This window comes from Peromyscus eremicus, chromosome 5, assembly GCF_949786415.1.
Source record: "Peromyscus eremicus chromosome 5, PerEre_H2_v1, whole genome shotgun sequence".
NCBI lineage: Eukaryota > Metazoa > Chordata > Mammalia > Rodentia > Cricetidae > Peromyscus > Peromyscus eremicus.
Window position 1 is genome coordinate 131,522,779 of NC_081420.1, and position 12,797 is coordinate 131,535,575.

General features: G+C 39.9%; 1 protein-coding gene across 2 annotated transcripts in view; it reads right to left on the bottom strand.

Moving 5' to 3' along the window:
* The window catches only part of Tox3 (TOX high mobility group box family member 3), a 100,546-nt gene that overhangs the window by 12,739 nt on the left and 75,010 nt on the right, over nucleotides 1-12,797 (bottom strand). The window contains exon 3 of one of the 2 annotated variants that reach the window (XM_059264531.1): nucleotides 11,431-11,682. In XM_059264531.1, coding sequence (XP_059120514.1) covers nucleotides 11,431-11,682 — 252 coding nt within the window. Of the gene's footprint in view, nucleotides 1-11,430; nucleotides 11,686-12,797 lie in introns of both variants that reach the window. The other variant, XM_059264530.1, reaches the window with a different exon arrangement.

Below are 12,797 nucleotides of genomic sequence, written 5' to 3' on the forward strand. Positions count from 1 at the left end.
CAGGGAACTATGGCTTCACAGAGCAGAATCTGTCGGCGGTAAAGAATCCTTTCCATGCAGCCGTGTGCTAACCAGGGTCATCGCGATTCTGAAGGACACGGCCAAGGGCATCTGGAAGTCATTCAGTGTCTTGGCTCCCACAACGGTGCTTTCATTTAAACCTACTTTGTTTTTGCTTTCTCTTGCTGAACCCACTATGATTTAATGTCATAATACTTCTAAAAATATTCAATAATATCAGGTGGGGACTTCCCCATCAGCATTAGTTTTCGGTGAAAATGATTTCCCCGACTTCAGAAGTAGCCTGCCTTGTCTGGGGAGTTATATAAAGCCATTAAGGCTATTACTGCCTCCTTCTCTTTCCTTCCTTTTTAATACCAAAGAAGGCGAAATAAAGACAAGCCTTCCCAGCCACTTCTTTCAGACTTGTCGTCTGCAGGGAGTCTGTGATTCGACTAAAGCCTAATTCTCTTGATTCCAGGTGACCTGGAATCTCATTTTATAGACGAAGTCAAGGATTCCTCACTGTCCCTCTTTGGAGTCTTTCTGGTAAGGCCTTTTTTTTTTTTTTAAATAAGCAGAATTGTCAATAGCTACGTTGAGCTTTCTCAATTACATAGTCTTCCTGCCACTAAGCAAGCAGCCATGGCATAGAAAACTGGCTGTATAAATGATGACCTCACCACGCTACAACGCGTTAGGAAGCTTTTAAAGCAGCGAGTTAGATTGGTGTGTGCTGACCTAAGGCTGGGTTTCTCAATCGTGGCTCTACTGACACATTGGACCAGATAACTGGAGGCATGGACTGTGCCCTCTGGGTTCTGTGGTACCTCTGCAGCACCCTCAGCCTCCACCCACTAGAGCTAAGCAGCTTCCCTTAATGCGTTTGGGGTACAACATCACTTCCGTGTGGTTGACTACTGAGCTCTAGAGTGACATCCAGGATGGGAAAAGATAAACTGGGGGTAACTGTGGGAAAAAGTCCCTTTTTATTTAAAAAGCGACCTTTACTGTTAATAACAGTCACATTATAGGAGATTGGATTAGAGCAACAAGAAGGGGTCTTAACTTCTTCATATAAATATAAAATAAATATATAAATATAAAAACACAACAGACAAACAAAACAAGTGAAAACTAGAACACTACTCAGGCAAAACCAAACAGAATACAAGAAGGTTAAATCACACTAACGCTGGAATTTAATAGTTTTTGTTTTGTTTTGTTTGAAACAAGATCTCATGTAGCCCAGGCGGTCTTTAAATGTAGCCAAGGCTGGCTCTGAACTCCTGATTTTGTTTCATTTTTTTTGAAACAGGGTCTCATGCTGACCTCAAATATCATTATGTAGCCAAGGCTAGCCCTGAATGTCTAATTCTTGACTCAGTCTTCAAAGTGTTGGGACATTACTGGACATTTTTCCCTTCAGAAACCCTGTCATTCATGTTCTTTTGAGGCACCACTATTGTTCCTTTACTTCTAGTCTCAGTAATAGGTAATTGACTCATGCTATTTTAACTGCCCTGCCCATATGTCTTCTGGGATGCTTTCTTAATCTTTTCAGCAAACTTATGCCTGCAAGTTTTAAAGTTTTCAAGCAACTTCCGGAGTATACTTAAATACATTTAATTTTGACTGAGTAATAATACCTCAGTTAACTGGCATGGCCACATTAACTAAGTCTGATTATGAAGCTTCATCCTCCAAAGAGGAGTCACCTGCCTCTCACTGTTCCAATGCCTGTGAAAATCAGCCCAGACAGATGTTTACTAACTGGCCACCAAAACCAGCATTTGGATGGGTTCTCATCAGCAAAATGGCAGCCAAGAACCAAGCGCTCCTGACAGATGCTCCCGGCCACTCATACCTTTACTGTGGAGCTGGCTGCTGGGGCTCTCCTGCTGGGGGACTGGTAAGGAGCCCTCCATGGGTGTTTCCTGGGTGCTAGAATCTGGGCTAAACTCAGCATGTGTTGTTTCCTAATTTAACCCCCGGGACTGGGTGTTATTACTGTACCAGTCCTTAGACAGACATGGGTGAGTCCCTGGGCCAATAGTCACCGGCTAGTGACTCTTGTTCAATAGAAAAATGGCGCTGTAATGAGCTAGCTATGCTGCCCTAAGGTTGGATGGTGCTAGCAAAAAGAAAAGAGAACAGGCCCTGGGCTCTCCACCACCACCTTCCATTTGTTTTCTAAACTGAGTTCTCTAATTATATTTCATTTACAAAGACAGTGTTCTTCTGCAGTTGGAGAATTATTGTGAAGAATATTGGTGGCAAGGCCAAGGCTTTGCCAAAACCTAAGTCTTCAAACCCAAGCAGCTGTTGACCCATCCTTCATATCTCCCACAGGACAAGATACCAAGAACCCTCTGGAATGTAATCAAGGAAACTCCAGTTCACATAATCTACTCATCAGAATGTGCCAATACTCCTCATGGCTCACAACTACCCTATCACAGCTTCCTATGTTGGAGGATTATCATATATGATTAGCGGTCCTAGTGCCTATAGACGACACATTTGACTCTACAGTGTAGAGGATCAAGCTTCTGTAGGGCCGCTAATAGTAACAACATCAACCCCCATCATTTTCTATTAAAAAGTAATCTTGTAAAGATATCTAGGCTGGGGATGTAGTTCAGTACTAGAGTACTTATCTACCACAAAACAAAGAAACAAAAGAGTTCTTAGGACTCCTGATTTAAAAAAAAAAAAAAGTCAGTTCCTTTTAAAAGTTCATTCTGGCACCATTCTGGTGCCTATTAAAACTAAAAACCAAAAAATCAAATGTGATTCTTGTAAACGTTCAACAGAAATGGGGATGGTGCATCCTACTTGCTGTCACCAAGCTCCAGACAGAAGAATTGGTGTGTACTTCTTCAAAAGAGCTCATAGCTTTTCCCAGGAGGAATAACATAACAAGGAAACGCATAACCAAAAACAAAGCCCAAAGAAACATAACATGGTTTTATAAATCATTTCCTCCCTATAAAACTAGGCCTTGAAAGACTTACCAGTGGTCAACTTATATGAGCAAAATAAGTACTGGATTGTAAGAGACCTCTGCTAGTAACACGATTTGAATGCCAACAACCTTCACAACATTTATCTATCTATTTATTTACTAATTTGTCTGTTCATTTAGTTTTATGCTGTGGTTCCGGGTTCAAACCTAGAATCTCACTCAGTTTAGGCAAGGCCCTAGCACCAGGCCACGTGTTCACGCAGCCCTTGAGAAAGGTCGAGGGAACTTCCTGTGCACACTGAGGGCCACAGCACAGAGTGTGCTCACGGATGCTGGAGACAGAATTAGCCAGGAGAGGAGACACGGGCCAGGAGTGGACAGATGGCAACGGGCCAGAGGAGACGAGGCAGGAGGATGGCAGGATTCCTTCTTGACGAAGAGCCCCAAGAGCTAAGGTACAAAGGGAGGCAGAAATCAACAGCTGGGGAGAGGAGCAGAGCACCCCCAACAGAGGTGATGTGTGGAGGTGCAAGGCTCAGAGCAGGATGCAGCGGTGCACAGCCCAGCAGAGGCTGCCAACACAGAGCCAGAAACGGCAGGGCCCTTAGGCTGCGGGCTGGATATTGGCTAGAAAATGACAGATCTGACAGACTGGTTCAGGACATCTGGATGGCAGTAAATGGCACTGGACGTTCAATAGTGTGTCTCCTACCTCGTGGAATTATTCATTCCAATAAATGTGAACTGACCGCTCCTCATGGGCAGTCCAACTCCATTAACTTGAGGCGTTCTGTATAAATGTTCAGGTAACCACCTCAATCTGTATTCTGAAGAGAACTCAAAGATTAATATCCAACTGTAGAAGGTCACTAGGGATACTTGGGTCCTCATGACTTCTCATAGGAAAGCACTGCTGGCCATCTACGGGCCTGAAGTACCACACATCTATATGGCTCCCAACAAAAGGGTCGCTGCTCTGAGAGGTGCTCCTGCCTGTACCTGGTCAAAGGGTCTCTTCACTTTGTAACCAAGAAGCTAACAATGGCCATTTTGTCAGCAGTCTCAGTTTGTCCGAAACCCTGCCTTTATTAAATATTAAACTTTTAAGTTAATTGTTTTTTAAGATTTTATTTTTATTATTTAAATTGTGCGTGTGTGCGTGTGTGTGTGTGTGTGTGTGTGCGTGTGTGTGTGTGTGTGTGTGTGTGTGTGTGTGTGTGTGTGTGTGTGTTTAGGTATACAGACATGAGTGCAGATACCTGGGCAGGCCAGAAGAGGGCAGAAGAGGGCATGTAACCCTGGAGCCAGAGTTACAGGCTTTTGTGAGCCACCCAGTGTGGGAGCTGAGATTCAAGACAATCTTAACGACTGAGCCATCTCTCCTGACACCAAACCAAACTGTTCAAATGTGGATAATTTTGTGTTAGTAAAGAGATGTCTCATCACTAAAATAATAGAAGACTCAGCCCACAGGTGCTGAGCCAAACACGAGATAACTACCAAGAGGAAGAAGTCATAATGTAGGGTCTGTAAACCCTGGGACCTGCCTAAGTTTATGGCCCAAGGTCTGTTTTCCCTTATGTACAGACAAAAGAAAGGTGTGAAAGAAGCATTATCTCCCACTAAGATTTTCTCCTTGACTAACCAACACCAAAAGGCAAGCGAGAGAACCTTCCTGACTATGTAAGTCCTCACTACACAACCGTGATTGCAAATCACACACAGGACTAGGGTGGGTCAAGGGGAGGGGCCAGGTGGATACAGTGTGCTCTCACTTCCTGAGCCCATTCATATTTAAATCCCATTCATACTCAAATCCCATTCATATTTAAATCTTTTTCACACTTCAGTATTGAGCAGCAATTTATCTTGGTACAAAAAGAAATAATTCCCCTAGTATTTATTTTTCCCAAATGCAACCTATAGACTTTTACATTTATTTTTTTTCCTTTAAATATTATATATTATTTTTCTGTCTTACCTACTTATACTCATTAAATAGTGGTTCCTCCCATTTCATCATAGAAGGCATTTTAAATTTCATATGCAAATGTATTTATGTGTCTTCTATCTGCAATGTCGAGTAAATATTCTCTGTAACAACTCAACATCGGGTTTTCACACTGGAGGACAGCATCCAATTAAGAAGCAAATAACCCAAATATGAGAGAGTGTGACTAAATAGATTTCCACTGAGCCAGTTTTTAATCAATATTTCCTGAGAACTGGAATAATTAAACAATTATCTGTAATAAATATTACATTGTATTAAAAATACCAGAGTAACTACAAATATTAAATATAGGCCAGCAATTTTATGCTCAATTATTTAGTCATGTCCTATAGCAATGTTAAAATTTTATTTATAAATTGACAATAATCAAGCAAACAGTTATGCTCAGCCAGTAATATTTCTAACCCCACAGACCAGCAGCAAATGCCACCCACTAAGCAAGCCAATGAGAATCACAGACTCCTACTTGACTAACTTTATTTTTAAGATTTATTTTTTCTATGTTCAGTTATGTGGGGGGCGGGGGGTATAGGCACACGAGGGCAGGTCCTGTGGAGGCCAGAGGCTGCCAATCCCCTGGAACTGGAATTAGAGGTGGTTGTGAGCCATCCAATGTGGACGCAGGGATAGCAGGGGCAAACTTGGATCTTCTGCAAGAGCACTATGAGCTCTTAAAGGCTGAGTCATCTCTCCAGCCCCCATTCCACCAACTTTCCATATCTACACTGTTCAATTTTACTTAATCACTACTCTCAGGTTTATGATCTCATACATGATCTCAGGTTTACAATTTACCTACAATGAGTTCTATGCAAAACAGTCTCATTTTAATTAACTGTTACTTTGCAAAAATAAAAATTTCCAGTTTGTTATCAAGCACTGGATGGCATGTCACTCTGGTCGCTGTGATGCTTCTTTGTGTTAGCTGAGTCAGTGCCGGGTTTATTTCCTTTAATCCTATATTACATTTTTTAAGAAGGAATCCCATCTTTCCAACTGTTTACACTCTAAGTTTCCTTCCCTTCAATTTAGTGCAGCAGTCAAGTAATATAATGAATATTATAAGTCAAGCCTTATAATGAATAAATACGCTTTCACTGTCTCTTCATTCCTTCAGATACCGAAGAGATGGAATAGCTCCAGACTCAAGGCCAGCCCACAGACGCAGCAGGTTGCTGCCTGCCTGGAGGGGTGGGGTGGTGGAAATCCGGCAAAGGCCACCTACCACAAGATGGCAAGTGCTGTGACAGTGAGGATCTGAGATAACCACAGAATGATTTTTCCTCTAACACATACTGTGCCATTATTCAGGCTGATCCCGGAATCTGAACTTTATAAAATGGTGCTTCTGCAGTCCCCAAGCACTGATAAAGTCTGGCAACACTCAATGGTAAATGATACAAGCTACAAAGAAGAGACGTGGGGGAAAGTTGACCATTGTCACTGTCGAAGAACAGCTCCCTCTAAAACTTACCAATCAAGTCAACTGCCATGCTTGACACTGCACAACAGCCAACTACAATGATTAGTTCTGAGCAAATGTCTACTTTTACAGATAACCCTAACTCTGACCTTAAAGGCAGCATTAGCACCCACACGATGAGTGAGGGTCAGTGGTATTTACAGGCCAAACAGAAAGAATGTTTTAAGCACTGAATGGTTTGGGGCTGTCTGCTTCACTGGGAGGGGCAACAGTAATGCATGTGTATTGGGTATATTTGGCAGCTGGTCCAACATGGAGTAACAGCTACATGCTAAAATGTGTCTTTCGTGATAGCCATCTTTAAGCATTCAGACTGTGAGTTCTGATATTACAAGGAGGAGGCACTGATTATTAAAAAACAAAACAAAAACCAATGTTATAAGCAGTATAATCAATTTCTGGTTATTAACAATCCACAGAGCTTAGTAGGTGCTCCATAAGTTTTTGCTACTGGTTAATGTGCTTTGATTTCATAATTCAGACTTTGTATAGTTGAGGCCTTGTCCACTAAAAGTGAGGGATTTGCTTCTTTTTCATTGTTAACTAACAAGGAAAATGGTTTTGACAGCAGTTCCACTTAAAATACACAGGCACAGCAATCATTCAATCTGTATGAGAACTCGCCAGTCCCCGATGACTGAGCGGGAACCATCCTATGGAATTCAGCAGCTCAGCCTCTGTTGACAATGGCAATGAACATGTTCATAATAATAATAAGGGCTTGTTTTAATAGAACGTTCCACACATTAAACACATTAATGACCCATGAAATAACTGTTTTATCTGTAACACATTAAGCGACATTACTAAAAACAATGTATTAATTGGTAGTGGGTTATTTCTTTGAATGTAAGTTTTTTTTTCCTTTGAAAGTATAAGATAGCAGGGAAATCATTTCATAAAGACAAAAATAACTTAATCAAAATTAGAACCATTCCGACTGTGTGAAGAAAGAAAAACTTGTAAAATAAGCTCAGTAATTTTAGACATGTCATTGCAATACACCCCCACTTTTCCGATCATAAATGCTATCTACCTGGGTTTCGAGTTCAGCATGTTATTAGCATGTGAAGTGCTCACACTTCCCGGCCTGAGTCTTCCACAGCCTTTTCTCTCACCTGAACAGATCTAGACACTTCACACTCAAACGTGTTTCCTTCACCTCCCCCATTTCAATTTTCGACCACTATCTTTGATGCCCTACAGTACCAACACAGCATTTTCTACACACACACACACACACACATGCTCACTATCACAAATAAATCCAAAGCAACATCAAACACAACACACAGGCCCTCTACACAGGAACTATAATGCAGGCAGAAAATGTGTGTGAATTATCAGTGTGTTTTATAAATTCTCTTTGGGGGGGCATACAAAATATCAAACTAGAGACAATTACTTCACTGTCTGTTTCTCAGATATCAAAGGGAATTTTGAAATTCATCAAAGCTAACCTTCTGTTATGTACAACAGGCTGAGCTGAAAGGAATGTTAACAAGTTCAATTTTCATTCAATCAGCAGTACTGCTCTCCGAAATGTTTCATTGCAGGAAAGAAATAAAAATAATCTATATGGTAATTATGAGAATGAATCCCCCAGTAACTTTCAGCTACATGAAAGGTCAGTTCTATTCAAGATATTTTATCAGCCCCCTGCACATACTCCTGTCCTGTCATTTTAAATCTGAACAGCATTTTATTTTCCCATTTACAGCTACCTGCAGAATTAAGTACTTAAGCCAAATAAGAAAAAAAATAGAAAAAAAAAAAGAAAAAGAAATGTTGAACGCTGGCAAAGGCTATAATAGCATAGAGATAAATCGTTCATCTGCTCTCTCTCTCAAGCCTCTGGGGCTGCAGATTTTTCTTCTCCTGGTGCACTGTGGGTATTCAAAACTTGTTCAACATGATTTCATTTCATTTCAGGCACTGCCTGAGAAAACTAAATTACAGAATCAATCATACAGAAGGTCAGAGTGAGACTTCATTACAAGTATTGCATGCTTGCATGAATATCTTTCATTTATGACTGACCCAATATGTCACAATAGCTGTCTAGTAAAAATAATCCACTTTCTGAAATTGATGTACTACTGATGTCGGTGCTACTCAGCAGGCTGGGCAGATTATGGAGAGGTGTTAAAAAAAAATAACCTTTGGAGCTTCATTGTTGGTTTTCAGAACTGCAATCTTTTGTAGATTAAAATAACTTCCAGATGATCAGCTAAACGGACAATAATGCTTAAACGTAACAAATTTTTAAGTAAAATCTACTGTTGCTTCCGACCTGCCCAACCACATCCTGTTTTAAAACCTCCGCGCCCACCACAAGCAAATCAAGGTTGTTCTTTGAAGCTCCAAATGCACGGACATTCGATTTTTCAGCAGTTCGCTTTTGAATACCAGAGGGGTATTTGCATATTCTGAAATGTGCATGCTAATCATCGGACTCTTTTGACTTTCCTTCTTTTCGAGTCTGCTTTCTGTTTTTAAATATAATGGCATAAATTTAAGGAAGATAAACATGTTGTGCTTGTTGCCAGCAATAATGCAGCTAATCAGCACTGTGACAAACTGTCAGTCTTTCTACAGCAAAGCCGGCGGAGCTCTGAGGAAAAGCTGGGCCGATATGACATAAACAAACTGGCTTTTCTTCTTATATGATAGGCTTAATTCACCATAGCAATCCTTCACAGACAGCCATATTCATTTGGATAATAAAACTTGTTACTTGCACAAGGTATGAAATATCCCACGTGCACTTGGACGCTGAATGTATGATGTATACAGTATTATTTATTATTTCTGTATTGACCTTCCTACAGAAAATCTGAGAGGAGGCTTCTGTAGAGTATTATGATGTAGCCAGCAACTCAGTACCCGGAGGGAGATAGAGAGGAACCTTGGCATAACCTATTTTTAACCATGCCTCTGGCGATTCTGAATTCAAGTTTACAGGTGAACATGTCAGGAGTCCACAGAACAAAGCCAACGACACATTGTATTCATCATAATTCTGTCCTGGTACATTTTATTTTTCCCAACATTTGTGATTTAAAATCCCATGACATTTTTCAAGGTGAAATTCTACTAGAATTTCCAACAAGATTAGTTTGCTTCAAGCCAAAATAAATAGCATTCGGGTTGAGCGGAACTTCAAACCAGTAACCATAGCCGTGATGAGGTCCATGTAAACACAAGAGCCTGCACTTAAAGTACTTATACTTAAAAAAAAAGAATCGATGGAATAATTGAACTCCTTTAGTGATTAGCCATACATTACAAAGAAAGCATTAAAAATTGAGTCCTCGATTCCAATGCCAGCCCGGGAAAGCATTGTCTTTAAGTGTATGTGAATATCATAATTATTTTATGATTCCATCTTTAGTTCTTTCCAATATAGTAAATTCAATTGACCATGAAATGAAATTTCATAGTCAAAATGCCTCCTTTACACTTTTTTATAGCAGCAATAACAGTTTTATAGCTTTGAGGCAAGGTAATTCATCAGATGTTTAATTTAAAGGCAGATTCTTATATTACTAATAAATATTTACCAATTTAATAAAGTACACATTTTAGCATATATTATATGGCCTTTTAAGTATTTCTGCAACTTGAATGAGCCTAGCTGAGCATCTATAAATATGGCCAGCCATAGTAAACTCCCTTAGTGACTAAACACCCTTTTTATCTTTATTATTTTTCAAGTACATTACAAGCTAGACTGTAGAGGAAGATAGAATCCTCCATTCCGGTGTCAAAGGAACAAAAATGTAAGAAGGTCCACAGGAAACAATTATTTGTGATGTCAGGGAACATTAATGAATACTTAATGACTATTTCCTGCCTGCTCACTGCATTCTTCTCTGACCAAAAAAAAAAAAAAAAAAAAAAAAAGTAAAAATGAAAACCTTCGTGTTCAGCTCAAACACAAAAGATCACAGGCAAAGAAAATTATGTTGCTGAAATCCTATTTGGGAAAGTAATCTCGCATTTCAGAAAGCACATTGAATCTTTGCACCGTTAATCCACTACATATTTTGCAATCATACGCTGTTATCTGGGGAATTAAAAATGAAGCCGATAAACATCAGTGGCATGGTCTTAATGCACAGAGAAATATGTAAACAAGCAATAGGATTTGTTTTTGTTATACCAACACATCTGTCTCATTTTATCAGGGTTTGGGGGAAAAAAAAGAGCCCTATAAACTGTTAATCTTGTTTTAAGACAACTGGTTAGTACCTTACCTCCACAGACACAAATGCATTATATACTGTGCTGAAATAAAAAGACACAATCCCAGCAGAAGAGTTTAAAATACTTAAGCAGATTTACTCCAGCGATTGCTGACTATAATTGCACACTAAGAAAAATAGAAATAAAATTATCCCGTTAGTAATCTTTGCTCTCTAGAGTGCCTTATTCAATGTTTGTGACAATAAATAACACAATTAGGTGTATTTCACACAGTAACTCAGGCCGTATTTTCCTCTGCTGGTTACAAGCAGATTTTCCCCTTTCCTCTGTATCACAGTTTGACATTCGATTCAACAGAACAAACCATGTACCATACACATTATGCTCTAATTACACAGGTTCAAAAAACCTGGGCACCTAAGACGGGCTTCCGTATTTAAAGGCTTGTCTGAGTAAGCTCTCAATGCAAGCATACCTCTACATTGAAACAAAGGCAAGGGAAGACCAGCTACCTCCAAAGCAGTGAGCAGTCTCCCTAAAGTTCTAAAGAGAAGACTCTTGTGGGCCATCCTCTGTGGCTGTCCATCACCCAATACCAGATAGCAATCTAGTATTACCTATGTTTAAAGGGCAATCAGAGTATATAAGTACCCATCAGCAGACAGGCATATTTGTGAAACAGCCCTTTAGCTCCATACCACGTGAGGACAAATGACCAAGAGTAGTCACAGGTAACATAACGAGTGGGTTGCTTACCATATGCAGCCCATTACTATGAAGTACGCCATCTTGCTCCACCAGGTTTCTTGAGATTGTAATGGAAGGAAGATCCAGGCTTTGAGGGGGAAACTGGGGTGTGAACTCATTTCCCTGGGAAGGCAACGGATCGCTGAGAGCCTGAAAGGGTAGCAGTACATCGGGCATGCCCAGGGTGGGGTCCGACTCTGGAGGAGGCGTGATTGGTGGAATTTCAAACTCTTCATCCCCAAGGCTTGGTGTGTGGAATGTCTGCTAAAAGGAAACAAAATGCAGACACCCTCACATTCAGTTCCTGTATTTTATCCCTCCTTAGAGGGAAGAAGAGAGACTTCCCATGAAAACATTACATATCTAGGCCAAATATTTATTTCTCAGATGAAAACATTTTAAACACAGATTTCCATATATAAAGTTTTGCTGATCATTCTGATTAAAGATTTAAGTCTCATTATCATATGGTTTTAATGGAGTATCAGTATTAACAGTTTTTTAATGCGTACTTAATTAGCAACATCTGTCTTTGTTGTTAGTTGGAGCATCAGCGACATTAGATTTGGCTATATAACAAATTGCCACTTTGTTGATATGTTAGCGAAACAGCTCAAATCGCTTACGCGATCCACACGCTTCATAAAAAGCTGACAATTTTGTGGCATGCACACACACACAACATTAACCCAGGAGTGAACATTACACGTGTTTACTTTCTGCCACAACCTATAAAACAAGTAATATTAAATTTGTGGTTTGGTTTTTAAATTTTTCTTTATTGGCATATTCCCAAGTGTAATAAATGCTTATATGGAGATTGTTATTATGTCATGCAATGTTTTCTGTAAGGACTATTGTGGCTCATATTAAAAGAGCCGGTGCTTTTATTGAGACTGTAAGAAGAATTGTTTTCTTCTACATGAACATTTCCATTTGCATTTATCAGAACCCTGTCTACCAGGCTTCAACTTCTAAAGACTACCTAGAGAGCGCAAACCATACTGATGTGGCTGCACTAAGTCTATGGCATGGGTGCTGTCTGTTCACTTAGCCAAGGTTATGTCTTAGGACCTATGCAAATCGTAGTGCGTTGTTTTTCATGAATGGTGTTGATGTTCTTACAGGCTGTGTTTTAAAGTGAGGTCTTGGGAGAATATCAGGGTCGCTTTGCATTTGAACTACAGTAACCATCTTTCCTGTACCACAATGGGTTATGTGGGAGAGAAGAGAACCAATATCCAAGACTATTATTGTTATTATTATTATTATTATCTATACACACACACACATATATATACATATATATGTGTGTGTGTGTATACACACACACACACACACACACACACACACACACACACACATATACACACACA